A 25,400-nucleotide genomic window follows, 5' to 3' on the forward strand; every position below is an offset into this window, starting at 1 on the left:
TGTTGTTATATTTTTTTTATATTATTAAATTAATCAATTTTTTTAAATCAAATTGATTCAATAATTTGAATTTGAATTTGTTTTTTTGTTTTTATAGAAATGCTTGCATCATTTAGCATTTTTTTAAAAAATTGCGTGGGTTACAACATATCACAATTCATCTATCTAAATATCTAAATCTTTAATCTAGGATATAAATATAATAATTCAGGACCTTTGAACAACAAATTAATGTTAACATCACATACAAATCGTAGGACAGTTTCAATTAATTTTTAACATTGTTTTTAATTCGTAGAAATACATAGGTGGCAGTAGCGCATTAAAAGCAACATCACTTTTTCCTTCTACCTTTTTGTCCTCTTCTACTCGATTTTCCTCTTCACCAAATTAGGGTTTCAAAAAATTGAAATGTGGAGGCAAAATGGAACAACAAATTGAATTACCAATCCAAATTCAAACCGAAATCCCTCAATTAGGGCTCCAACCTTCTTCTTCACCTCATTCTTCTCATCCAGGTACCTCTCCGTCGTCCGAACCTGATCAAACGGCCCAGGATGACGATAACTATCTTCATCAAGAGCTACAGAACCAGCTCGACTTGAGAGAGGAGTTTAAAGAATTGAATGATTTTCATGAAGAAGAGGAGGAGGAGGAGGAATTTAAGAGTGAAGAGAGAGATAAAAAGAGTGAATTTTTTTATGAGAATGACAACGAGAGCAGTGAGAAGGAAGGTGATGATTTAGAGAAGAAGAATGAAAGAAGTGATGAAAATGCTAATAACAATAGAAGGTATCATCAGTATCCGGTGAGACCTGAAGCAGAGGATTGTGCCTTTTATATGAAGACTGGGACTTGCAAATTTGGAGTTAATTGCAAGTTCAATCATCCTGTTAGAAGGAAAAATCAGGTACAACATCTTATAGTTTTTTTTTTTTCCTTGTGTTAATATCTGGGGTTGTGATTTTATGTGTTTATATTTTGTGGGTTTTATGTTGTTGGTGTAAATGTAGTGTTTCTAGAGACGTCTGTGGTTATGCTGAGTTTGGTGTGTACTTGAGTGTGGAATTTTGTTGTCATTTGCATCTGTATTTTTATTCATATTGTGGGTTTAGTGTTGTTGGTCTACAAGGAGTATCTTTGGCTGAAGGGGAGGTCTTTGCTTATGTTTTGTGTGTTTATGGTGTTGATGTTGGTGGGTGCGAGTGTTTTGATTGGTCGGTTTTCTTGTTGTTGTGAATAAGGGATTTGATGAATTTGGGGATAAAGAGGACTTTTGGTGTTTGTTGAAAATGGTAAATGTGGGTGGTTGTGGTATTTTTGTAAATTGTATTAATTTGTGTACATGAAAAATGATTATTGAAAGTGATTCTGTGATTTGATTTTCTTGTCATGTGAAAGTTTGTGGCTTAATGAATCTAGAAACTTGATTTTTTTTTCCTGTTGCTTAAGTTAGCTTCTGGAAATTGTGGGTATTTTACTGTTTTAATATCTTATGGTTGGATTTATGTGATTGAGTATTGTTAACTAATTATCATTATTTATCTATTGAAATTTGGTTTGTTACAAGGCTGTCAAGGAGAACGTGAAGGAAAGGGAAGAAGCAACAGAGAAGCCTGGCCAGACTGAATGCAAGGTTATTATTGTTCTGTATTGCTAACAATTTGAGGTTATGTTTACTCTTTTTTTTTTGTTCTGTTCTTTTTGCATGCCATGTTTGCCATGGGCAAGCAATTCTGTGACTCTTCTAAAAGCATCTCCAAGGGGAGATGCTATTTAGAAGAGCCAAATTGGTAATATGGCTTTTTTGCTCACATACACTCCAATGGTAAAAAGCAATTTAGAAGAGCCAATTGTATTTTAATATATTTGATACACAACTATTTTAATAACTCGATATGATCTGGTTGATTTGGAGGGTCTAAAAACAACCCGAACGATTTTCAATCAACCCAATATTAAAAGATAAAATTGAAAAAAATTCAATTAAAAAAAAAGAACAAAAAAAAAAAAAAACAATCCGAGTTAACATGGGTGAAATCGCCGAACCCATGACATGGGTCATGAGACCAGGATAATCTCATTGACAGCTAACCGAAAAAACATAGATTTAAAAAAAAATCAAAGGAAAAAAACTATTGAAAAAAAACACTATTGCAATGAATGTGTTTTGGCATCTTTGCAAGATGTGTAGGAATAGCATTTTTGTAAGAGAAATGCTAAAATAGCATTTTGTTTAGCTTTCCCCTTGGAGCATGAAAAACAAGCAAAGAAAAGCAAAAATATTGCTTTTTTATTTTTGGCTATCTATTTAGCACCTGGGTTGGAGTTGCTCTAATGCAGCCTAGGACCCCCCAGGCTCTTGTAACTTTTCTTTACTAACTATTATGTTTGGTCCAACTATTATGTTGTCAAGATGTGCTAAATCGCATTCTTGGGTTTGCATATAGTCTTATTATAATTTCCTTTAAATTTGACAATGGCTTAATTTTTAGACATTTGGAATAGGATGATGTTTCTTGCTTCTTTCTGGATTGCAGATTTGTAGGATTTTACCAGTGAAGATTGCCTATACTTTTGGATTGAATATTTTCTTCCTGTTTTTTTCTTTTCCTGCAGGGTCATTTATCTTATTATTTTACTTGCTCATCTACATTTTTCTCTTTCGAATGATTTTTGTTATAGAAAATATCTATATGTTGTTTGCTTGCACTCATTACAAAGTAGGTTTCTGTTAATTCTGGTCAAATGTAAGGCACTCATTTGATAGTTGGTTAGTCAAGTTGTTTTCAGGTGCACTTTATTTTTTTTATTTTTTTTATTTTCATGTATGAGTAAGTTGGTTTTAGTTGATGTTCAATATTTCTTTGTTGAGTTCTATGCAATATGTTTGGCTAAAGAATGACATTTTGTTTCTGTATTATAATTATTTCTTGAGCTTGCTGCAGTACTACCTGAGGACAGGAGGCTGTAAGTATGGAAAAGCTTGTAGGTTCAACCACACAAGAGAAAAAACTTTTTCAGTGCCCCCGCTGAAGACACCAATGCCATCAATTTTAGAGCTGAACTTTCTGGGCCTGCCAATCCGTCCGGTATCTTTTTGATGCATACTTTAGATCTATTAATACATGTTTGCCAACCATTGCTTAGGTTCGTTATAGTTAAGTGGCTTTGCTGGAAAATTTTGACAGTCATTATCAATCACAGGGAGAGAAACAGTGCGAGTTTTACATGCGTAATGGTTCCTGCAAGTATGGAGCTACCTGCAAGTATAATCATCCAGATCCTATGGCTGTGGGAGGAAGTGACCTGACTTCGGCATTTGTTAATGGGGGAACTACTTCTCTACCAGCTCCATCACCATCAAGTGTAGGTTCTTGGTCTTCACCGAGGGCATTAAACGATCCTACACCCTTTGTGCCATATGTGTTTTCACCAACTCGACTTCCTTCTCAAAGTTCAGAGTGGAATGGATATCAGGTATTTACATTAGTGCTTTGCTGTCTAACTTTTATCCCTTTTAACCAGGTAACTTAGGAATACTTTGTGAGTTTACTAATTCCTTGGTGGGTGCAATCTGAAACTGGCAATGGTCCTTTTTTTTTTTTGTTGCTCATGGTGCCTTTTGAATTACTTTTCTCTTATTATCTTTTAAGATATTATTTTAGATGGTTTTCCAAGTGTTTTTACTTTTAGATGGTCCACAAAATACATGTTTTTCTTTAATTTAATCCCTGCAATTGACCTTTAGACCTGAAGGGGCTGACACTGAGTGGTGAACGTAAGTAATAGAAGATGCAACTGTACAAGAATCCCAAAATGAAGAATTATGTGAAAGGTCTACTCATCTCTAACTCAAAGTATTCTCTACATGACCTAATCCAGCTGTTATTTTAATATACTCTGCCATGGGTCATTTGATTTAGAAAATACAATGATCATTGGCAATTATGTCATATGCATGTGCACTTGCTGTTTATTGCATTTATCATGACATATGTATGAATTACTTTTGCTCACACCTGTCCTTGAAATGCTCTGCACAGCCTACCTATGTATTTGTTAGATTCAGTCACATCCATTATTTTCTGGTGGTCAACTATGTTTAGAGTTGGTAGAGCACTGGGAACATTGTAACAGAGTTACTGCCGAATAATTATCTCTTGTTCTTATATTGAAAGTTGAAAACTTCTTGCACATCCCTTGCCTCACAAATTTCAGATATGTGAGGATTAATTTTTCCATTTTCTTTTAACCTTTTTCTTTTCATCCTAGTATATTTATGGTTGAATTGATGATTATCATTCATGCTTGTCTTGACATGTCTTAATGGAGTTTATGTTTTTCTTAGGGGTGGAGGTGTGCTTATTAAATTAAGTTAAAATGTGGTTTGAACAACTGATTATTGAAGTTTATGTACTTTTAATGGGTTATCAAAGATAAGATTTGACGCACTTTTCTGACTTGCCCAGGGTACTCTATACCCTCCTGAAAGAAGTCTGCATCCACCTCCATCTTATGCCATGAGCAACCCAGCAACTGAAAGTAATGTATATGCACCTCAGCAACAGCAAACAGTAGTTGATGAATTCCCAGAACGACCTGGCCAACAACTGTGCAGTTACTTCATGAAATTCGGGGACTGTAAGTTCAAATCTAACTGCAAATATCACCATCCAAAGAATCGGATACCAAAGTCACCCTCATTAACTCTTAGTGACAAGGGCCTGCCACTGAGACCTGTAAGTTGATTCCTATTTCTAGACTAAACCTTACTTATGAAGGATTTATAAACTTAGGAAGTGAATTTTTATATTTTGTTGTCCTTCCCATTTCTTGTCTTCGCTTGCTGGTGTTTTTATGTTCTTTCCATTTACTACTTTAAATATCACTAGGAAATTTTCTTTTGGCTGGTAAGAGATTTAGCTTTTTTAAGTTTTGAGTTATCATCGACTCAATATGGATTTTGGTTAAATAAGTAGAGCTGATGCATGAAGATAATTCCAAGCAAGTCAAATCATTCCTGAATAAGCCTCCAAGAAAAACATTACACATGCTTCCGAACCAGTCCACTAAACTATATAGTCTGACATTAGCAAATGCCATTGAAATTTGAAATTACTAGTTTTCTCATTTTTGCTATAAGAACTGATGAGATTTTAAACTTTGGCATGTCTCTCTTACAGCTCTATTTTTGTCTATCAAATCCAGGATCAAATCATCTGCTCTTACTACAGCCGCTATGGTATCTGTAAGTTTGGGCCTGCCTGTAAATTTGATCATTCAATACAACCGCCTTCATCAGGATCTGGTGATGATCAGCACACTGCCTTTGGCAACTCTGTGACCCAGGAAAAGGCTAGAATGGCTGAAAGCGGAAATGGAAGTGATATTTCGGTTGAGCAGCCTGTGTAAAAATTTTGCATCAAGCTTTGTAGTGTTCTAGGATCAACAAAACCTAAGACTTTTAAACTTTCTCATCAAAACATGGATGTGTTATTTCAACTTTTGTTTTTTTTGTTGTACTTTACTCTTTGAGATGCCACAACCTTTTCATACAGTGGCATTATACATTTATCTTTTTTGCGTCACCACAAGCAAAAGTGAAACCAGGATATGTAAATCATCTCTTTTTCACGCCTATAACCATCTTTATTCATTCCAACACTCGGAATTATAGTTGTCCTGACGTTTCTGGGTTGGCCTGGTGGCTTTTTCTGTAGCTTCTCTTTTGTTTACTTTGGGTCAGAGTTGCTTTGCTGATAAAATCAAAGACTTTGAAAAATCAAGTAGAGAAGTGCTCAAATTTATGAAAAAGGAAAAGAATTCTACGGTAAACTAAATATTGTTTTTTTATTTTTATTTTTTATAATTACCTTTTCCAAGTTTCTTCTTTACATTAAAACAACCGACCAAGGAGTAATTAGTAAACCAACTACTCCTAGTATACACGGACTCCAAAATTCGAAAACTAAAGCACTAAAGAGTCAAGAACCAATGTTTCCTCGGTATTGTGGTTTTGTATTGAATTCCAATTCCAAGCAGCAGGGGCCAGTCATTGGTATCAACAGCAACAGAGACAAGGGAGTCAAAGGATAATTTATTCTTTAACTCAGGTAATTGCTCCCAAAATAAACTCTCTGGGTTCCAGAGAGTTTTCTTTCGGAGAAGGTGGAAGGATTTATGGAAATATTTAAGCATTCCGAGCTTTGATGGATCAAAGATGATAGATGACGTTGCACGGGAAATTAAGTCGTATGAACCCGAGAAGTCTAAATTTATTAGCTGGGTGAATGAAGTTTTAGCTTTGCATCGTGGTTCGACCATAATTGAATTTAGAATTCGATTTTCTTTGCTGAACTGTTCAGAGTTTCAAATTGAGAGATGGCTTGAGATGATGTTTGCAAAGGAAGTTGAAAGATTTGAGTTGGATTTGAAACGACATTTAACTGGAAACTGTATTTGTTCTGATTTCTATACATTTCCATTTTCGGGAAAAGTAGAAATTCCAATTTCAAGTCTCTACCTGCTCTGTGTCTGAGTAGACGGAGAAATTGTTGAACACTTTTTGTTGGAATTCCCACTTGAAAGTTTGTCTGTAGTAGCCTCAGATTTTCTAACAAACCCAAGTGTTGTTGGTCCATCATCACTCAGACTGAAGCACTTGAAGATCTCTCTTTGCTTCGAATTCTCAGGTTTCGAGATTTCAGCTAGCAACCTTGTGTCACTTACAAAAATGTCCGTTTGCTTACTGAGGTTGACTTCGGCAGTGATCATCACGATTCTCTAACTTATGCTTCTTCTCAGCTTTCAAGCTATTTTCCTCACTTGGAGGTTTTCACACTGCGTGTCTACCTCTTCTATGTAATTTGTATTTACAATGTTTGTTTTCATTCTTTCGTCTCTATATATTCAACTTTGGTTTTCTTTCAGGAAAAAGAGAGACTCCATGAAGTTCCTGAGCGAATAATGCTCAAGCGACCAGTGCTTACTGTTGATCAAGAAGACCATACTAGTCTTCTAAAATTCACATTGTTGATTACAACAGCTCCTCATTTGCACGAATTTGTGTTGGAGGTGAGATCTCTTCTTAAATTGTGACAATAAATTAATACAAGGATTAGTCTCCTTGTGCAGTTGTTTCATGGAAATCTGGAGTTCAATCAATCTTTTACTTCATGATCTTTTAAAGTTGTGCTGTATATTTTATGCAAGTGTTGTTATTATTTAATTATATGCATCACAGAGTTATTTTCTTAGGCTTTCAGTTAACATGGGTCAAATCTGGAGTAAAAAGGAGAACTCGAAAGGGTGCTAAGAGTCCCCACTAGCATCTCAAGAAAGTAGAAATTAATGGATATGTTGGCCATGCATAAGATACTGAACTCGCAGAATGTTTACTTGAGAATGCCACTATGCTCGAGGAAATCACAATTAATCCTTGGTATCCAGTACCATTTTTGGGAACTCCAATAGAACACAGTGAAAGAAAACAGAAAGAAATTGCAAGGGGTAGAGCCAAGATGCTTGAAAAGAAACTACCTCCACGAGCTAAATTGATTATTCTTTGAATTTGAAATGTGTTTTGCACAATTTTGTAATATCTCTCTTATTGGAACGACTTCACCTGCACAAGAGAGAGAAAACAGTAGCAAGCACACCACGCCTGCTAAGTTTGTGTCGCCCTGGCTGTGCTCCCATGCAAAATCATACTCGGCCAAGAACTCTTGCCATTGAGATTGTGGTTGTGACAACTTCTTCTATGTTTGAAAGAAAGTGTTGGCCACATTATCCGTTTTCACAATAAATCTTGGCCCTAACAGGTACACCCGCCACACACCGAGGCAGTGAACCACTGTCATCATTTCCTTCTTGTGTGTCGAATACCGTTGTTTTGCCTCATTGAGTGTTCGACTCTCAAATGCAACTTGATGTCCCTCTTATGAATGATATTGTTGTTAGAACAAACGATCGAAGTGATGATGGTGAGTAACTTGAAATTGAAGTCCAGTGGTTTACCTTACTGTTTTGTGAGATATCAGCATATTGCCATAGGTAAAACATTGATCTCAAGGTGGATTTAATGATTATAAAACCTGCCCTGAGAGCCATCTCGATTGTTGGATAATGATTATATCACCGGTTTATGAATTCATTCAACTTTCTTGCATGTCTGACTTCTACCTAGTGCTCTAGGATATGGGGTTTCATCAAATGAATTTACATTCCACGCACAAATGCAAAGAAAATATGTTGAGAGATTTTAATCTACCTTTTCTGATAATGACTATTTCTGCAACATGCTTGCATTCCAAGACCTTAGAGGAGTTCCAAACTCTGAATACAAGTTAAGTGTGGTTATTAGTTGTTTTTTCTAAGAATATTTAGAGATTGACGAAGGAAGGTGAAAAAAATGAAAGGAAGAAGAAAGAAGGGAAAAAAGAGAGAGGTCGGGAGACGAAATGACAAGATAATATATGTTTATTTTTTAGTATTAGCCTACACTATATGTATATATAAGAAAAAAAAAATATAAGATTACTATTGTTGACTCCACACTACAATTAATAATAGTTTCTAACAACACTCCCCCTTATGGATATCTCTCGTAGTAAACACATCAACTAATTTTTTATTAATTTTTATATATAGAATATAAATAGTTTTTTTATTCAACTTTTTTTTTTTTAATAAAGCACCCATCAACCTCGATATGCTTCGTTCAATCATGTTGAACGAGATTATAAGCAATATTGATAGCTGCTTTGTTACCACATAACAACGATATGGAACCACTAATAGTTATTTTCAGCTCTTGTATAAGATTTTTAAACCATAAAAGTTCATAGACTTCATGTGTCATCACTCGATACTCTACTTCTACACTAAATAAGACTATTATATGTTGTTTTTTACTCCCCCATAAGATCATGTTACCACTAATAAACACATAATTTTCAAATGTGGATCTCCTATCACCTAGAGATCCAACCCAATTATCATAGGTAAAGGCTTTTACCTTCAAGTGTTCATTATTGGAGAAAAACAACCCCTTACGAGCAAACTTTAGATATCTAAAAATGCAATAAATAGTATCAAGGTAGGATGTACGGGATCATGTATAAATTAACCAATAACACTAACTGAATAAGCTATATTAGGTCAGGTGTATGATAGATAGATCAACCTACCAACCAACCTTTAGTATCTCCTTTTTTCAACTACTCAACTCACAATCGACAAGGCGATGATTCATTTATATAGGGGAATCATTTGGTCTACAACCTAACATCTTTGTTTAAGTTAGAAAATCAATAATATACTTCCTCTATGAAATGAAAATGCCTTTACTTGACCATGCACTTCAATTCCTAGAAAGAAACACAACCTCCCAAGGTCTTTGATTTTAAATTCTTTAGCTAGATACTTCTTCAACATATAAACCTTTTTGTTATTATTTCTTGTCACCACAATATCATCAACATATACAATGAGAATTGTGATCTTATCTTGATAATGTTTGATGAATATAATGTAGTCTTCATTGCTTTGTTTGTACCCAAATCTAACAACTACCTTACTAAATCTATCAAACCATGCACAAAGAGATTACTTAAGGCCATATAAAGTTTTCTTTAACTTCCACACACCTTTTATCTTCTCACAAGAGAAACCTGAAAGAATTTCCATGCACACTTATTCCTCTAAGTTCTATGTAGAAAAATATTCTTCATATCTAGTTATTGTACGTCTCATCCTATATATGCTATAATAGATAACAATACCTTGATTGAGTTCATTTTTGCATTAGGAGCAAATATTTTTTGATAGTCAATTCCATAAAACTAGATATATCCCTTAGAAACTAACCTTGCGTTATACCTAACAATACCTCTCATCTGGCTTTTGCTTAATGGAGAAAACCCATTTGCAATCTACCACTCTTTTTCTAGTAGGAAAGTAGTGAGCTTCCATGTGTCATTTTTTCAACAAAGATCTTATTTCATCTACCATAGCTTTTTTTCACATAGTATTTTCAACAATTTTCATCCAATTCTTAGGAATACATAAAAAAATATATAAAGGGGATATAAAAGCTTTATATAAAAGTGACAAGAGAACATAAGATATACAATTAAATAAAAGATGTTTGGTACAACTTTGAACTCTTTTTTTTAGAGTCATAGAAAATCATCAATATAAAAAATAAGATTTTTAGTGGATGAGTTGGGAAACCTATTGTTAGAAGTATGTTACAAGGTTGAATTTGAAAATGGTTCTTGGCTTGGAAAAGTAGATTCATTGACTTCTTCTTTTTTTTTTCTTGCGAATGTAAACTTGCTAAAACTTCTCCTCTAATCCCTATTTGATTTTCTCATAATCTTCATGAACTATTTGTTTCTCTCTTTTTGGTTTCTCATCACTTTCACATTCCTTGACTTCTATTGAATCTTCATCGCTTTTCTCTCCCCCTAGTTTGCTCCCACCAATTCTAGTTCAGGATTTAACAGAGGAGTATAATATACCAGTAAAATATTCTCACTCTCATTAATCTCCCTCTTGAGATGTAAGTTGACAAAATATGACTCATCTTCAATAAAAGTTACATTCATGTTAACAAATATTTTCCTACCTATAATATGATAAAATTAATACCTTTTTCGAGTAACAGAGTATCCACTGAAAATATGTTTCAATGCTCGCTAATCCAACTTTTCAAAAGCTTCTCGATGATCCCGAATAAAACAAACACACCCAAAGATTTTTGGTAGGACAATATATATAGGAACATGTTCCTTATAAAAACTCCATTAGTGCTCTAAAACCAATAACTCTCAGTGATATCCTCTTAATTAGATATGTTACTATAAGGACTGTATCTCCCTAATAGCTTTTTTTAAGAAAATTCATGATGAACATAAGAGATCTGACAACTTCTAGCAAGTGTTAATTCTTTTGCTCTACCACACCATTCTGATTTGATATATCTACTACACAGTTAGGCTCATACAGAATTCTATGTTCTAACATATAACTTTGAAAAACTTCATCTATGTATTTTGTCCCATTATCACTTCTCAATATCTGAACTTTAGCATAAATTATATAAAGAACATGTTATGAAACCTCTTAAAGAAAAAAAAAAAGAAAAAAAAAGAAATACTTCACTTTTATTATACATCTAATTAACCCAAATAGTACGACTATAACAATTAATAAAAATAGCAAACCATCAAAAACCATAAAAAAAAATAAGTTGACTAGGACCAAACATATGAATGAATCACCATAAAGCTCTACTACTTTTATTATTATTATTAGTTGAGGAATAAATAGCATATCCATGCTTAGCAAATTTAGAAGCATCACAAGACAAGTTTTTTTTCTTAGTACATTGTTTAAATAATGTTGGACGAAGCTTTCTTAAAGCTACAAAAGATTTTTATTAGTGAACTCTTTTTTGTCATCTTCACAACCCACAGTGAATTATACTCTTTTTTGTCATATTTACAACCCACAATGAATTATATATTTGACCACCTCAAGAACCGAACTAATCACTAACTAATAATCACACTGCTAGCTTAATTACATATAGTCATTCTCATTCATTTCAACGAGCGAGCATTTGGTTCACAAGATTCAAGGATTTACAGAGTTAAAACCTAACATTTTTTCCCTACAAAGTTGACAGCTCAAACAACAACAATTGTTAGCAAGACATTAGGGTTTTTATTCATGGAGTCAATGCATTTCTGAAAGTATAATCTAGACACTGTGGTGATGCTGTGCAAACAACAACATGTTGTCATTGTTAATGTCAGCAAAACAATTGAATCCCTTCCGAAACAATAATAATTTTTGAACATGCTATCTAGATTTGGCGTGATAGCTCTAATACGGTGTTTTTTTTTTAGGATTATTTAGAGATGAATAAAGGAAGATGAAAAAGATCTTTGAGACGGCAGTGTTTGGTACTGCGGTTAGAAAATATTTTTGAAATTTGTTTTTCTTTAAATTAATATATTTTTTTATATTTTTAGATCATTTTGATGTGTTGATATCAAAAATAATTTTTAAAAAATAAAAAAATATTATTTTAATGTGTTTGGGAATGAAAAACACTTTGAAAAGCAACTGCTATCAAATTTCTAAATACTCTATTCTGACAAGAAAATATTAGTATAAAGTATAAGATTACATAAGTATCCTTGATTTCACACTATAATTAATGATAGCAACTAACAACGTTATTATACGGATCACAGTTTGGAGTGAATTAAGTTTTTTATTTTATTTTAAATACAAACACATTAATAAGAAACACCAAATTTGGAAACCAAATTGGAGAGTAGATATCCAACAAGCAACCAAAAACAGAAGTCGAAAAACAAAAGATGAAAGGCAAACATCGGATAAAATGGCACCATTTCCGCTACTTTTTAAGTCATGGCCTTCTCCCATTTCAAATTTTCTTCTCTTCACGTGCAAAGTTCTTCTGCATTTTCCATTTTACAACTTCGAAAAACATTCTTACAACAACGCATGCCATTGAAATACTAGTTCTCCTATTTTTCCCATAAGAACGGATGAGATTTTGAACATCGGCATTTCTCTTTCAATATGGCTTAATCTTAGTCTTTTAAATCCTGGATTAACTCATCTGCTCTTGCTTGCCAAAAAGCTGTGGGTGGTTTATGCACATGTCTCTGCATGAGAGAGTGAGATCATCGCTGTAGGGGATGGCTACTACTAGAATTTAGATTTACAAAACTATTGAAAGTTTAGTCATGAATGCAATCAGCTGCTGTTTGGTGGAGCTATACAGTTGCATATGAGTGAAGCCTGTTCTGTTGTATTGATGGATATAGGGCAATTGATGAATGCAGTGTCAGGCTATAAACAATCATCAATATGGATTCAATGTTACGCACAGATTTGGGTCATGGCCTCCCATTTGACTCAGCTTAGGAAGTGCAAAAGGCCAGATTAGCGGGACAAAACTTAAGCAAGAGATTTGGAAAGAGTGACAGCTTTTCATTTTTTCCAACAGAGCGAGGAGCTGATGAGTTCACGGAACAAGAGAAGCATTTGCATGCATTCAGTAATAAAAGGAGAGTGGTCATTGTGTTAGAATCAATGGAAGAGTGGACGAAGGAAGCCATGTTGATCCTTAACACAGCTATAGAGTAAACACTCAATGGGAAACCCCAAGCTGAAAATCTCAAATCCTTGAACATTTTTGTTTATCCGAACGGGCTAATTTCCATGGTATCAAACGATAATTTCTCCATACATGAAAAGGAAAAGAAAAACTTATTGAAAACAAGTCTGCCCCTGGATATATCAAAATAAGTAAATAATTGCTAGCAGAAAATAATAGTAATAATAATAATAAATGTAAACTGTCTTATTGATTAGCACAATGTTCATGCTCAGAGCCAGCAAGTGAAACACTGATAACATCTTACGTAAAAACAAAAATCCTCAACTTGTTTTTGGCACTCTTGTACCATTATTTGAGAAGCATCAGAAACATAAAATGAGAAGAAAGAATCCAAGGCAATAAATAAGAGTAAAGGGTATAGGAGGGGGAAAAAACAAAGAAAAGTATGGTCAGAAACCATTCAGTGCTCCATCAGAAGGCCCAGGCATTCGTCAGAGAATCCCCGCCCCGGATATGATAGCTTTCACCAGTCATTTTATCAAGGCCCTTATAGCAATATAAGTTCAACTACAGCACAGCCACCTCCTCTGCATGAAAAAATAATTGAGCTATAAGAAATCTTGAATCGGCAAATACACAAATGAAAGGGAAAAAGGACTTGGATATTTCTCGTTTCAAACATGTACCTTCGGGGGATGCTTATAATTCTCATTTTTGTCATTTTTGTTGTACCCAGGTTCAGTTCTTCGTGGCGACACGACTTTTTCTGGACTATTTTTGGTCTTCTTCTCGTCTCTAGCCTTGTTAAATATGACTGTGAATCCTTCAGCAGAGGCAGGGTTATTTACATCCCACTCACCAAACTTGGGCAGAGGCCGACCTTGCTAAGAGAGAAAAATCATCGATTGTAATAGATTAGCCAACCTTCTCAGGACATTTTCCTACTTAAACTTTAAATGCTTTACAAGTCACTCAACTCATTTTGGACATTGAATCATTACCAAGAAGCTACATTATGAAAAAATAATAATTTCAGTTTCATTTTAGAGATGATACTAATGATGGATCATATATCTTAATACATGGCGAAAGGCAGCAAACTATAGAAAAACGAACATAAAATTGTCAGAAGCAGGTAGATTTCGAGGGAATTACTGGCTACAGAGATCGTTCGAGTCTTATCCAATTGCTAGCTATCTATTGATTACAGAGTCGAATGTAACGACTAATGGAAGGCAAACGGTACACACGACAGAAACCAATTAGTGGACAAACCCCATTCTCCCATCCATGCCTACTTTCAGAAAACAACCAATCAGCAAGAAATTTCAACAATGTCACAATGTCCATAGTGCCATATTTTAGGGTAAGGTAAAGCCAACAAAACTTCCCTAGCCCAACCAAAACTGTGGTCTAACAAAAAAATCAAGCATTCGACACATGAAGGAACAAGATCCCAGAAAATTGAAATAATAATACATAAGATTCATAAAAATTCTCAATAACAAAAGCCATTCAATTCAAGATATCTAAATGATATCCAGATGATGAAATAAAATCCCATCCTCCTCAAAACATCATAAAGACCATCTTGATCATCTAGTTCTCACATATTAAAGCGGCTTAAACAAGAACACAGACAACATACAAAAACCCCACTACTTAGAAATGAAACAACAAACAAAAATGAGGGATTAAAGAAACAGGAATCTGAATTAAAAGAGACAAATCAAAGCAGGAAAACTATAAAGAAAAGAGTTAAAGGGAAAATTAAGGAATCTTACAGAAGCCATGAGAAAGAACAGAACAGAACAGAACAGAACAGAAGAGTGGTTAAAAGAAGGAAAACTTCGTTGTGATGGTTGGAGTTTTATTGAGGAAAAGGGAGCAAGGAAGAGCGATATTTTAGGCAAAAGAAAGAGAGGAAAAGGAGAGAAAATGGAGAATGAGCAGACGTTATGCTTGTTTGTTATTACTACATTTATTTTTCTTTTATGTCTTTGCTAAATGCTAACTGTTAGTTAGGTAGTTAGTTAGGCAACTGTGTTTGAGGCACCCACGTTGTTTACGCGCTTGTTTTTTTTTTTCTTTCTCTAACATATCCCCGGGATAATGGGAAAATGGTTTGGAACTTTTCAATTTAGTGAATATTTGTTACTTTATAACTTAAAAAAAATACTTATAGTTATAGTTTTAAAAAATATATTTACTTAAAATTATCATTAGATGGATTTTTACATATATATAAAATAAATAAAAAATACATTTTTATGAATGAAAAACAATTTATTTTGTGATATTCGGTGCAAAAAAAATATAAATTATTTAGATAATCAAGTAAATTACCAAATATTCTTTTAATCTTTTGATATGTCCAAAGCATGGCTGTCCCATTATTGCAATTAATAGGTTAGATTCTGTTGTTGGACTCAGGGATGGCAATAAAAGGAACATAGAAAAATGAGGTTTAACTGCTTCGAATTTCGTTATTGAATTCTTAAAAACAAAAAACTATTTATGTTTAACTAGTTTCATTTATAAATTATTCTATTTTTTTTTATTAACGTGGATGTTCGGGCCAGTTTGGGTGTATCTCAACTTATCTTACGGGCCCTGAAGTTAACGACCATATAAACCTTCAATGACCATCATATTAGCAATCACATGTCTTAAACTTGAGATCACGGGAGGAGCAAACCTCTTGGTCCCAAACTTTTATCATCGGGCAACTAACTAAATGATTAATTATTCTAAATTTTAATTCTACATAGTTATGGTTGGATTCTTGTAAATGTATTCTTCAAGGAAATACATACATACATACATATATACATACAGGCTTACACGATGTGTGAATTATGATTTTGTTTCTGATAGTGTTGATTTGTCATTATACTTAAATATTGTAAGTTGCCAAGTCGCACTTGCATGCATTTATATGAATTTAATTGGTGATGGAATCCCATCTTATACGAAGACGTGGATTGGTGTATAAGACATTACCAAGTCGATGTTGTGCTAGACGACATAATTTAATAATTAATCATATATCATATATTATATATAGGAAAATAAAATTAAAAGATTTCTAGGATAAAAAACGTTTCGCGATTATACTCATCATTAAAACGTTTTGATTAATGATCCATGTGTAAAAAAATAATAACTAGCAAATTTAAACCTTCATTGCTCAATTATAATTGCAATCCTTTCTCAATAAGGACATATCGGGAAAAAAATGGATTTCTAAGTTATGGGAGATCCCCTTTAGTTTTGAAAACAAAATCATTTTCATGTAAAGGGAGAAATAACGAAGATCTTAGGATATTTCTTTGGTTTATAACAAAGATTTGCTATGCTAATAGCAGAGTTTTGCGCTAATAAGACAAAATAATGAAAATAATTTTAGGATAATGATATTAAAAATATTATGCTGTAAACTATTTTTAATATTCAGCTTTGGTTAAGTATCATTCTTTTTTTATTTATTTTTTTAAAATAAATTTAATTTAGTCTTGAACCAATGGCAAGAATAACAAATATAGTTTTGTGATCAATTGTTAGTTTATTCAAAAAAATTATGGATTGTATTATTAAAGTATTTTTTAAATGATTGATTGGATTTATTAAAAATTAAAATGTTAAACACAGAAAAAATGTTCATTGAAACCCTTTTATTAAGTCAAATTTTAAAACCTAATTATATTATAGTTTGAAGGTATATTATAGTTTGAAGGGCTGTCTTCTTTTATAATGACTAAAAGTTAAGGACAATCGCACTTGAGGTCATGGCCTAGCGGGAAAAAGGATTTGTTCCTTTTCTCTGCACCTGGGTTCGATCCTCTTTATACATGTTTGTCACCCCTGCAGTGTCTTACTTATTCACTGGGCTTGCAGGGTGTTCAGTGGGCCCGAGAATTAGTCATGGTACGCGTAAGCTAGCCCGGACACCTCGTAAAAAAAAAAAAAGAGTGGAGAGCAATGAATTTGAAAGGAGAACTTTTAAAACCTATTATAACAAAATAATAATCAAACTAAGGACAAATCCAAAACTTGAATAATGTTTTCAATGTTTTTAGAAGAGTTAATTATATCATCTGTTCGAGATATTAAAGTCTATTTTCAAGTGAGAATAATATTTCTCAGATGTAATCATGAATTGAAGTGGGTTGATCATAGGAGCATTACCATCAAAATATTTGGAATAATCACGTGAAGAGCTTAACAACTAACCATTCAAGTTCATGAAAATAAGGAGAAATCCAGAATTTATACAAGGTTTTTAAGACGTTTGTGAGAACAATGAATCATGTGCTTGAAAATTTAGAAGAACTTGAGGTTATAATACCTATAGTCGAGGGTATGCTCGTTTTTATCAATTTTATCAGAGTGGAGAAGTTAGCTTTTTTCATTGCTAGAAGCTGCACAGCACAATAAGTTTTTTCATTGCCAGAAATGGGCAACATCCCGAAGAGAGAGACGTAGGAAAAAAGGGGAAGGGAAGCCGAGCTCAGCTGAAAATAACATGCATGCATGGACGGTTCTCTTGCAAGACGAGATTGTACGAGGCAACTACTTTTTTCTGTTTTCTCAGGTGGTTAACTGGTTTGAGTGACAGACAGTAAGAGGGCCGACGAAGAAATTAGAGCTGCAGCGGCGGAAGAGTTGGAAATGCAGGAAGCAATGTAATTGGACTAACCGATAACCACAGACTCACTATACTGATCTTGAAAGTCTCGTGGAAAAATTACAGACAATTCGACACAACTACACATGCAGCGATCAGAAGTGGAGGAATATCAGTGGAAAAAGATGTGCCCTCTTGTACAGAATACAGATACATCTTTCACAAACATCATGTACAGTCAATTTAAATCCTAATAATTTATGAGGAGAGCGATATCATACAAAAGATTACTCATCTACGATCTATCCACGTTAGCTTTGTTTCCAGCAAGGATAAGTGAGATCTCCAGCCCACGGCTGAATGCTTGGTTGAAGAGCAGGCGAGACTGGAAGGTAGAAACGAATGGAAACCATGATAAAAATGCAATTGGAACAAAAATTAACACGCCCATCCCAGCATCATACATCCTGGCAAACTCACGCACTGAATCCCACAAGCCTAAACTCCAAACTATCCTTTTCCACGCGATAGCAATCTGTTTCAGCAGAATCAAAACGGGATTTGCAGTCAGTGAAAATAAGAATGGTAAGGACATTGATGATAACATGCAGGTCAGGACTTGATAAAAGCAGCAGTTTAGGGTTTAGACCATCAAAGTGCATGTACTCTACCAAACCTCTCTCCAAAGCAGTTGTACTAAAAAAGCAGCAGAAGAAAGCTGCTAAATGAAACAACACATCCTTCTTGCCTCCCCAGCAAGCTTTTTTTTCTTTTCCGCTCTGCTCTGTTTTTTTTTAGCTTATCTGAGAGGATGTGCCTAATAAAATGCCTAGTGTTATCACATACTTATCATGGAGTTACTTTCACCACAAGTAACCACTATTACTGCTTGGACTTAAAGCCAAAACACAGGCACATATCCTAGAAATTTGTTTACAGCTCGCTCTCAAACAGGAAAGCCAGTTTTTTCCTAATTCCTACTACAGAATAAGACCCTTCATGTCGGATTTATGCAGCAATATTCATCACATGAATTTTCATTTCAAACATTGCTGTTGATGTGGTTCTATGCAGAAAATAGAACACAAGCCTTTTCAACTTACAGATAGGATAGTCCATCCAGTGGCAATAAATGCAAGAAAGCTCGCAAAAAGATCAGGAATTGACAAATCAGTGAAGGCAACAATAAGGCAAAGAGCTGCAACAAGTCCTAAGGACGCGATTCCTTGCATGAATCGCATCAATAGCTGGAAACTGGTAGATCTTTTTGGGCTATAGGTGAAGACCTTCATGGTTATAAGACAAAGAACACATACGAACATGAGTATAACACATACCCAAATATAGCTACATAAATAAAGGAATAATAGATGAACATAAAAGGATACAGACCTTAAATATCATGACAAAGCAAACCAATACGACCCAAGAGAAGCCATAAATCTAGACAACAAAACCAACTGTCAGGATCAAGAAGCAACAAGGCATACTACTAATGAAATAATACTTTCAGCCTTTAATCTATTACAGTTCAAATTGCATTATTCAAACTACAATATCATCTTCAACAAACATCCTCAGCAATAAATTGGCAGGGAGAAAAAAAAAGGCCATGCAAGGAAAAAATGTTTCTTCCTGATCAAAACAAAGGGCTATTAATTGTCGTTTCTAAAGAACATACAGGAGAAACAAGATCACAAACTCATATCAGAACAAAAGATAAGAACTATACCGCAATAGATCTATCCTTTCCTGTGAGATGGAGCTTGTATACGATGCCATATTGAAAAATGAGGAATCTCAAGCTTAATATTGTTTCCAATATACGACCTCTCAAAGTTTGGATATGCGCCTGGAGAAGAAAGAAACTGACTTAAAAGGTAATAAATATTAGAAAATGAAAGGTACAAAGCACCAAAATGAACACATTTAAATACATAGAACAATGTATAGAAACTTTAACACCACCTGTTCTTCTTCCCACCATGATTCCCAGCTATTATCTCCCTTCACCCCTACACCACCTTTATATAAAAGCCAGCTAGTCCAATCTTCAAAATCATCAACAGTCCTGTTTGCCAAAATCATGGTAATTAGCAGACAGCTTAGTTCTTACAAAAACATAATAGCTCTAAAACTGGATGACATGAAGGCAAATAAATAAGAACATGAGGCTTACTTTTGCCACTCAAAACCAGAGGGATTAAATATGTAAGGAGCAAATAGCCATGAGATGACAAGAAACCAACTGCTAAGTGTCAACAAAACAAATGACAAAGCACCTCCATCTGTGTACCCATATGCTATGTAAACTATGAGAAGCAGGGCAACTTCAAGCCTGCAAGAAAAGGATGAATGTTTTGTAAGAAAAAGAGACAACTTTTAACAGACAAAATCAACCTAATTCTTCCCAACCCCACCTTGACTCAGGATGGCAGGTGCCATTAGAAAACGAAAATAACAAGAAATCATTCATGTAAATATACTCACGCTTTAACAAAATGACTTCTTGAGTAGAGCCTGTAATTTTCAGCAAACTTGATGTGACGTACCACAAAACCTCTACCAGTTGCTCTGTACTGTTAGCAAAATTTAAGATGCATAAAAATCAATTTCCAAGTATGTAGGTAGAGGTGTGTGTGTGAAAAGAGAGAGAGACATACTTTTGCACCTCCATGGAGGATAGTGCGTCCAAAATAATGAGTTCTGGTGCCCAATGAAAACGTGAAGAAGACTGAACACAACTGAAGTTGCATTGTAATAAAGCTGAAAACAGCCTGGAACACCAAGCAAAAATAAAATTACCAACAGGAACTATTGCATTGGAGTAACAACATAAAATTAAATAACGTCTCTAGAATAAATCCTAGTGCATAAAATATGAACTACGAAAAAGGAAAATGGGGTGTAGAGCCTCAGCTAAAATATTCCCAACCACTACAAACACAAAAAGAAATGCTGTTAACTAGGGTAAGTGACCTGGCAATTTTGTAGTACAAAAGAAGCGAAATGCCTAGAAGACAAATTAATAAACACACTGTACTGAAGGAAATTAAATGGACTAACCTTAAGCAATCCAAGTTCAAGTATAAAACCCATTATCATGGGGATTGCAGTAAAAACTCCAATCTGGACCAAGAACTGTGCATTAAGAGCAGCATCCAGAGCTGTATTTCCCATCTTCTTTGCACTAACTGATATAGCATTATCAAGTCCAGAGAAAGCCTAAAAGAGTTGACGCAATCAAAAAATGTCCTTGTCTAAATGAGAGAATAGGCTTATTAAAGTCGTGCACAAAAGACCAAGTACATATGAAAAGCAATTCGACAGGCAATATAAGAAGAGGCCCAGATCCAGTAGTTGACTTGGAAACATCATAGAGTATGCCCACAGGACAAGAAGAATCACGAAGATCCTCGAAACAAAGTGAGAAGTTTATAATCCCATTTCACAATGAAAAGCCTAGTATCCTAAAGAGATATATTGATGCAAAACTCTTAAAAATCTAACAACACTTGTAAATGCAATGTAACCAAACTCTTAAAAATCTAACAGGATGCAGCCAACCTTTTAAAAAACTAATACGATGCAATCTACCCGATTTTGAAGTTTTTCAGAATGAATAACTTACAAATCGACTTCTTTTTCCCGGAATAGAATCAAAATCCAAGTCCATTTTCTTGGGGTTAGGTGGGGGTGGTTATAACATGGGACCCTTTCCTAAAGAGATATATTGATGCAAAACTATTAAAAATCTAACAAGATGCAGCCAACCTTTTAAAAAACTAATACGATGCAATCTGCCTGATATTGAAGTTTTTCAGAATGAATAACTTACAAATCGACTTCTTTTTCCCGGAATAGAATCAAAATCCAAGTCCATTTTCTTGGGGTTAGGTGGGGGTGGTTATAACATGGGACCCTTTCCAATTATGAGCATAGCCACAAGATGTTTCCAGTATTTTAAGAACGCTATATTCAGAAAGTAAAAAAACGAACTTCTATGTTCAGACTTCAAGTTTCTTCTTTTCATTTGTAGCACAGCTTACAAGCATTCTTCTAATGATGCCCAAAATTCTTAAAAGAAACATCAATCATTGTGGACAGCAAAATTGAATATTCCACTACTCATCTTATAACAGATTGACAGTTAAATGTCCAACAGATAAGGAATAGCTCTGCAAACACACCAATACTCTGAAATTCCCAGATAATGGTAATGTTCCAAGGCTCTGAGAAAAATGAAGTAGAACAAAACTTGAAATCATAATCACCAAGCTCGCAACTGGTCATACAAGGCCATTTGAAACAACCAAAAAGTTTCAGAGCTTGCAGATACAATAGATCCCTTTTTGAACAAATTATAATTTCTAACCACTCTATTGAAGTAGTTGAGGTTTAAATTAAGATTAAATAAAATAAATTTGCAGAGACTAAAAGTTGGTCAAACCAAGACAGCAAAAACGAAGTTCGGTAGATTACCAGGTAAGCCCTTCCATACAAGAATACATATACTGTGAGGACTGTCATCTGAATCAAAGATACATTCCTTGTCAGATAAACCAAAAGATTAGCTACCTGATTCAAAATTGTTTTAAGTGATAAAACCAATAATAGAAACAGACATACCATAGTGCACACATAGTACCCAACAGTTGTAAAGTAGAAAGAAAGCATTCTGAAGAAATCAAATAGTTGCCCAAGCCTGTACACATCCCTGCTTAGAACTTGCTCGCCATTTCCTCCTGCCACTTTCCCTTCAAAAAGGGCAATCTGGTTTAACCCAACGTCTCTTCCCTTTCCAACCTACATGGAGAGGGATATCAAATAACATTGAAGATTTATTTTCTTCCCAATATAAACTAAAATGAAATAGACAAGAGCATCGAACCTGAATATATTCATGGTGAGTAATATTTCCTTGCCTCAATGTGGTGTTAAACCCTGCAGCAATTCTCGTTTTAGTTACATGAAAATCAGTTGACATGAAATCATTTGAGCTCGTTACAACTCAGTCAGCCAACATGATCACCCATCCAATATTTGACAAAAATGCTGCATTATAATAAGCTTGTTGTATCACAAAATATCAACTCAAAAGCCTTCTGCCCCAACAAACAAAACATTCAAGAGACATATCTCAGATATCAACAAACCGCAAGATTGACTAAATCATTAAAATATGTTGCACCTTCTAATCAAAACCAACACTTTTCCTTTGATTGGTTGACCAAATATTCATATCCGACATAGGTAACAACAACAGCAACGAAGCCTCAATTCCAAACCAGTTGGGGTCAGCTAAAGGGTGGGGTAAGACTGGAGATTGAGCATTGATCATGCAATGTGCTCCACATTGCTAAGCAACCACTAGTTCACTACAAATATAATGCAGGCCATAAATGTCCAAAATGCATGTAAATTTGCATTTGGGCAGGGCATCAGACAATGAGTATTAGTTTAATAATGAGAGATTCCAGCTCTATTAGGATACTAGAGGGTAGAATCAGTGATTTACTAAAACTACAAGATTGAAAGGTACTAGTCTATCCTCCAAAACACACATGATCTAACCAGGAATCATGGGATTTAACAGGCTAGACCAGAAGTTTAACAAGGGAAACACCACCTGTCCAAATAGAAATTCAGATTTAGTTTAAGTCAAATGCAACTCCCTATTTGCTTAACCATTTTTTAAGATTGTCAAAAGAATTACTTCAAGAGCAAGAGACTGATCATATCTTTGCCCAGACAACACTCAATAATCAATAGCTTCTGAAAAAAATCCATTTATTTTGCATAAACGATGAATGATTTCCACTATTTCATCAATAATATACCTGCAAATATATCTTCACTAATATTGATCACACGTGATGCCTTACTGATGCCACCTCGAGTTATATGAAATACACGGTCAAATACATCTGGATGGCCATAGTGCATGCGGACCCTGCAAGATATTTTTTCAACCAAAAATCAAAATCATAAAAAGTTTGCAGGCAATCCTTTAAGAGTAAAACATTTATTATATAAATCTTCCTTTAGTGCACATGCAAGACATAAAGATGATACGAAGGCACACATCTGCATACAAACCATCTGTGCATCAACACAAGCTACAAAATAAATGAAAATATATTTACAATCATAAAAATAACACTTAAAAAGCAAAAAAAAGAAGAAAAAGGAACACTACTTTTTCTAATCTAAAAGCCCTCAAGGATGTATAGACTTGGCTTGGTATATGTTCACTTATTTGAAAAAAACAAATCAATTCCTAAATTCAATGCATTCACGTAGGATATTTGTTACAAATGAAGGACAAAACTACACATAACTGTTTACTCTGAAGTATATTAGGATATGGCCAATGAAAACAGACAAAATGACTACACATCGTATGTTATTGCACCAAGTTTTGCATAGCTACAGGAACTAATAGTTTAACATGTTACGTATCTGCATTGTAATTCATGCTACACAAAAATTAGGATGCATAGTGAATAAAAATCAATTTATAACATACCGCACACCTAGTCTATGGAAACCAAGCAGCTAATTAAGAAACGGTTTTAATGATAGATTATTGTCTTGAATTGGTCACAAAGAATGGTCTTAGTAGAAGAATCCATTGTGGACAACATTTTCTTTTAATCTCACTCACGCACTTTATAGGGCTGAAACAAGTTAGAGACTGCTCACTTGAGTGGATATGCTAACACACGTTGGCCCAATGTTACAAAGCTTGTTTCTTGATTGGACATGAACCAGGCTAACGATGAAACACTGCATAAATACACCCAAAAACAATGATTAAGAAGACTGTCAGAGCAAAGATAAAAAAAAATCAGGTAGCCATTATTTCGAGGAAAAGTAGACCAACCTTCCAGTGAAAACATTTTCCCTTACACCAAGGATGGTGGGAGGTCGAATGCCATGATTTGCTCGAAATTCCTCAAGAAGATTTCTCATTTTCATTGCCTCTTCAAGGTAGTTGTCCTACAAAAGGGCATATCAACCAGGTTTAGTTATTTTAATTCTTCCCAAAACACTGTATGCAAAGACACACCTATGGTTCCAAAACTTCTTATGAAAGAAAATAAAAAATTAGAAGCATAGACATGATAAACAATTCATACTATAGGAAGTATACTTGTACAGCACCATTTACAAACTCATGCTTGCAAGAACCAAGCATCTGCTAATACACCGTAAAATCCAGTACTTCTCACTAAAATTCAAACTACAGCAACCAACAAACTTTAAGAAACTCCTTGAGCCATTTATTCTTATATTTCAGAACTTCCTATAACAAATATGAGATACAAATTTAATATCATACACTTGCTAATCACAGCAGAGGGCCAAATATCATTTTTGAGCAAACATCATGACAAGACAAAAGGTCAAATACATTATTTCAGTAACAACATCAACAATTAGAAAGTATAAGAAGAAAGATTTTCATGATCAATTTGGTTTGAGTGCCTGCTGAAACAGTTGGAATAGAATCTACAGTGTTAGAGGTTTACAACATATGCAAAAAATATTTCACAGTAATTTTAAATGAAAAAGATCAGTGTTTCATCATCTTTGATAGCA

The 25,400-nt window shown here is 34.3% G+C and overlaps 2 protein-coding genes across 4 annotated transcripts in view; one reads left to right on the forward strand and one right to left on the reverse strand.

The window, feature by feature from the left end:
• The first annotated feature begins 310 nt into the window (after nt 1–310).
• On the forward strand, nt 311–5,591 carry LOC18105853 (zinc finger CCCH domain-containing protein 13). 3 transcript variants are annotated; one of them, XM_024586729.2, is made up of 6 exons: nt 311–910; nt 1,571–1,636; nt 2,949–3,092; nt 3,208–3,480; nt 4,473–4,742; nt 5,187–5,591. In XM_024586729.2, the coding sequence occupies exons 1-6, from the start codon at nt 425–427 to the stop codon at nt 5,253–5,255; spliced, it is 1,308 nt and encodes a 435-aa protein (XP_024442497.1). In that variant the 5' UTR covers nt 311–424; the 3' UTR covers nt 5,256–5,591. The 3 variants fall into 3 exon arrangements, with proteins under 3 accessions (XP_024442497.1, XP_024442496.1, XP_024442498.1); XM_024586728.2 differs by having other exon boundaries at nt 313–910; nt 5,212–5,591; XM_024586730.2 differs by lacking the exons at nt 311–910; nt 1,571–1,636; nt 2,949–3,092; nt 3,208–3,480 and adding an exon at nt 3,756–3,838 and having other exon boundaries at nt 5,212–5,591.
• A 12,266-nt stretch (nt 5,592–17,857) lies between these two features.
• The window catches only part of LOC7453821 (callose synthase 10), a 29,827-nt gene continuing 22,284 nt past the window's right edge, over nt 17,858–25,400 (reverse strand). Inside the window, exons 37-51 of the mRNA XM_024586673.2 lie at nt 24,682–24,797; nt 24,501–24,584; nt 23,636–23,748; nt 22,687–22,739; nt 22,425–22,601; nt 22,278–22,325; nt 20,862–21,020; nt 20,459–20,572; nt 20,286–20,374; nt 19,975–20,133; nt 19,764–19,866; nt 19,528–19,647; nt 19,188–19,238; nt 18,899–19,081; nt 17,858–18,330 (exon numbers count right to left, since the gene is read on the reverse strand). Coding sequence (XP_024442441.1) covers nt 18,091–18,330; nt 18,899–19,081; nt 19,188–19,238; nt 19,528–19,647; nt 19,764–19,866; nt 19,975–20,133; nt 20,286–20,374; nt 20,459–20,572; nt 20,862–21,020; nt 22,278–22,325; nt 22,425–22,601; nt 22,687–22,739; nt 23,636–23,748; nt 24,501–24,584; nt 24,682–24,797 — 1,809 coding nt within the window. The 3' untranslated portion in view covers nt 17,858–18,090. The remainder of the gene's footprint in view (nt 18,331–18,898; nt 19,082–19,187; nt 19,239–19,527; nt 19,648–19,763; nt 19,867–19,974; nt 20,134–20,285; nt 20,375–20,458; nt 20,573–20,861; nt 21,021–22,277; nt 22,326–22,424; nt 22,602–22,686; nt 22,740–23,635; nt 23,749–24,500; nt 24,585–24,681; nt 24,798–25,400) is intronic.

The sequence above is a fragment of the Populus trichocarpa genome, chromosome 15 (genome assembly GCF_000002775.5).
Source record: "Populus trichocarpa isolate Nisqually-1 chromosome 15, P.trichocarpa_v4.1, whole genome shotgun sequence".
NCBI classification, from domain to species: domain Eukaryota; kingdom Viridiplantae; phylum Streptophyta; class Magnoliopsida; order Malpighiales; family Salicaceae; genus Populus; species Populus trichocarpa.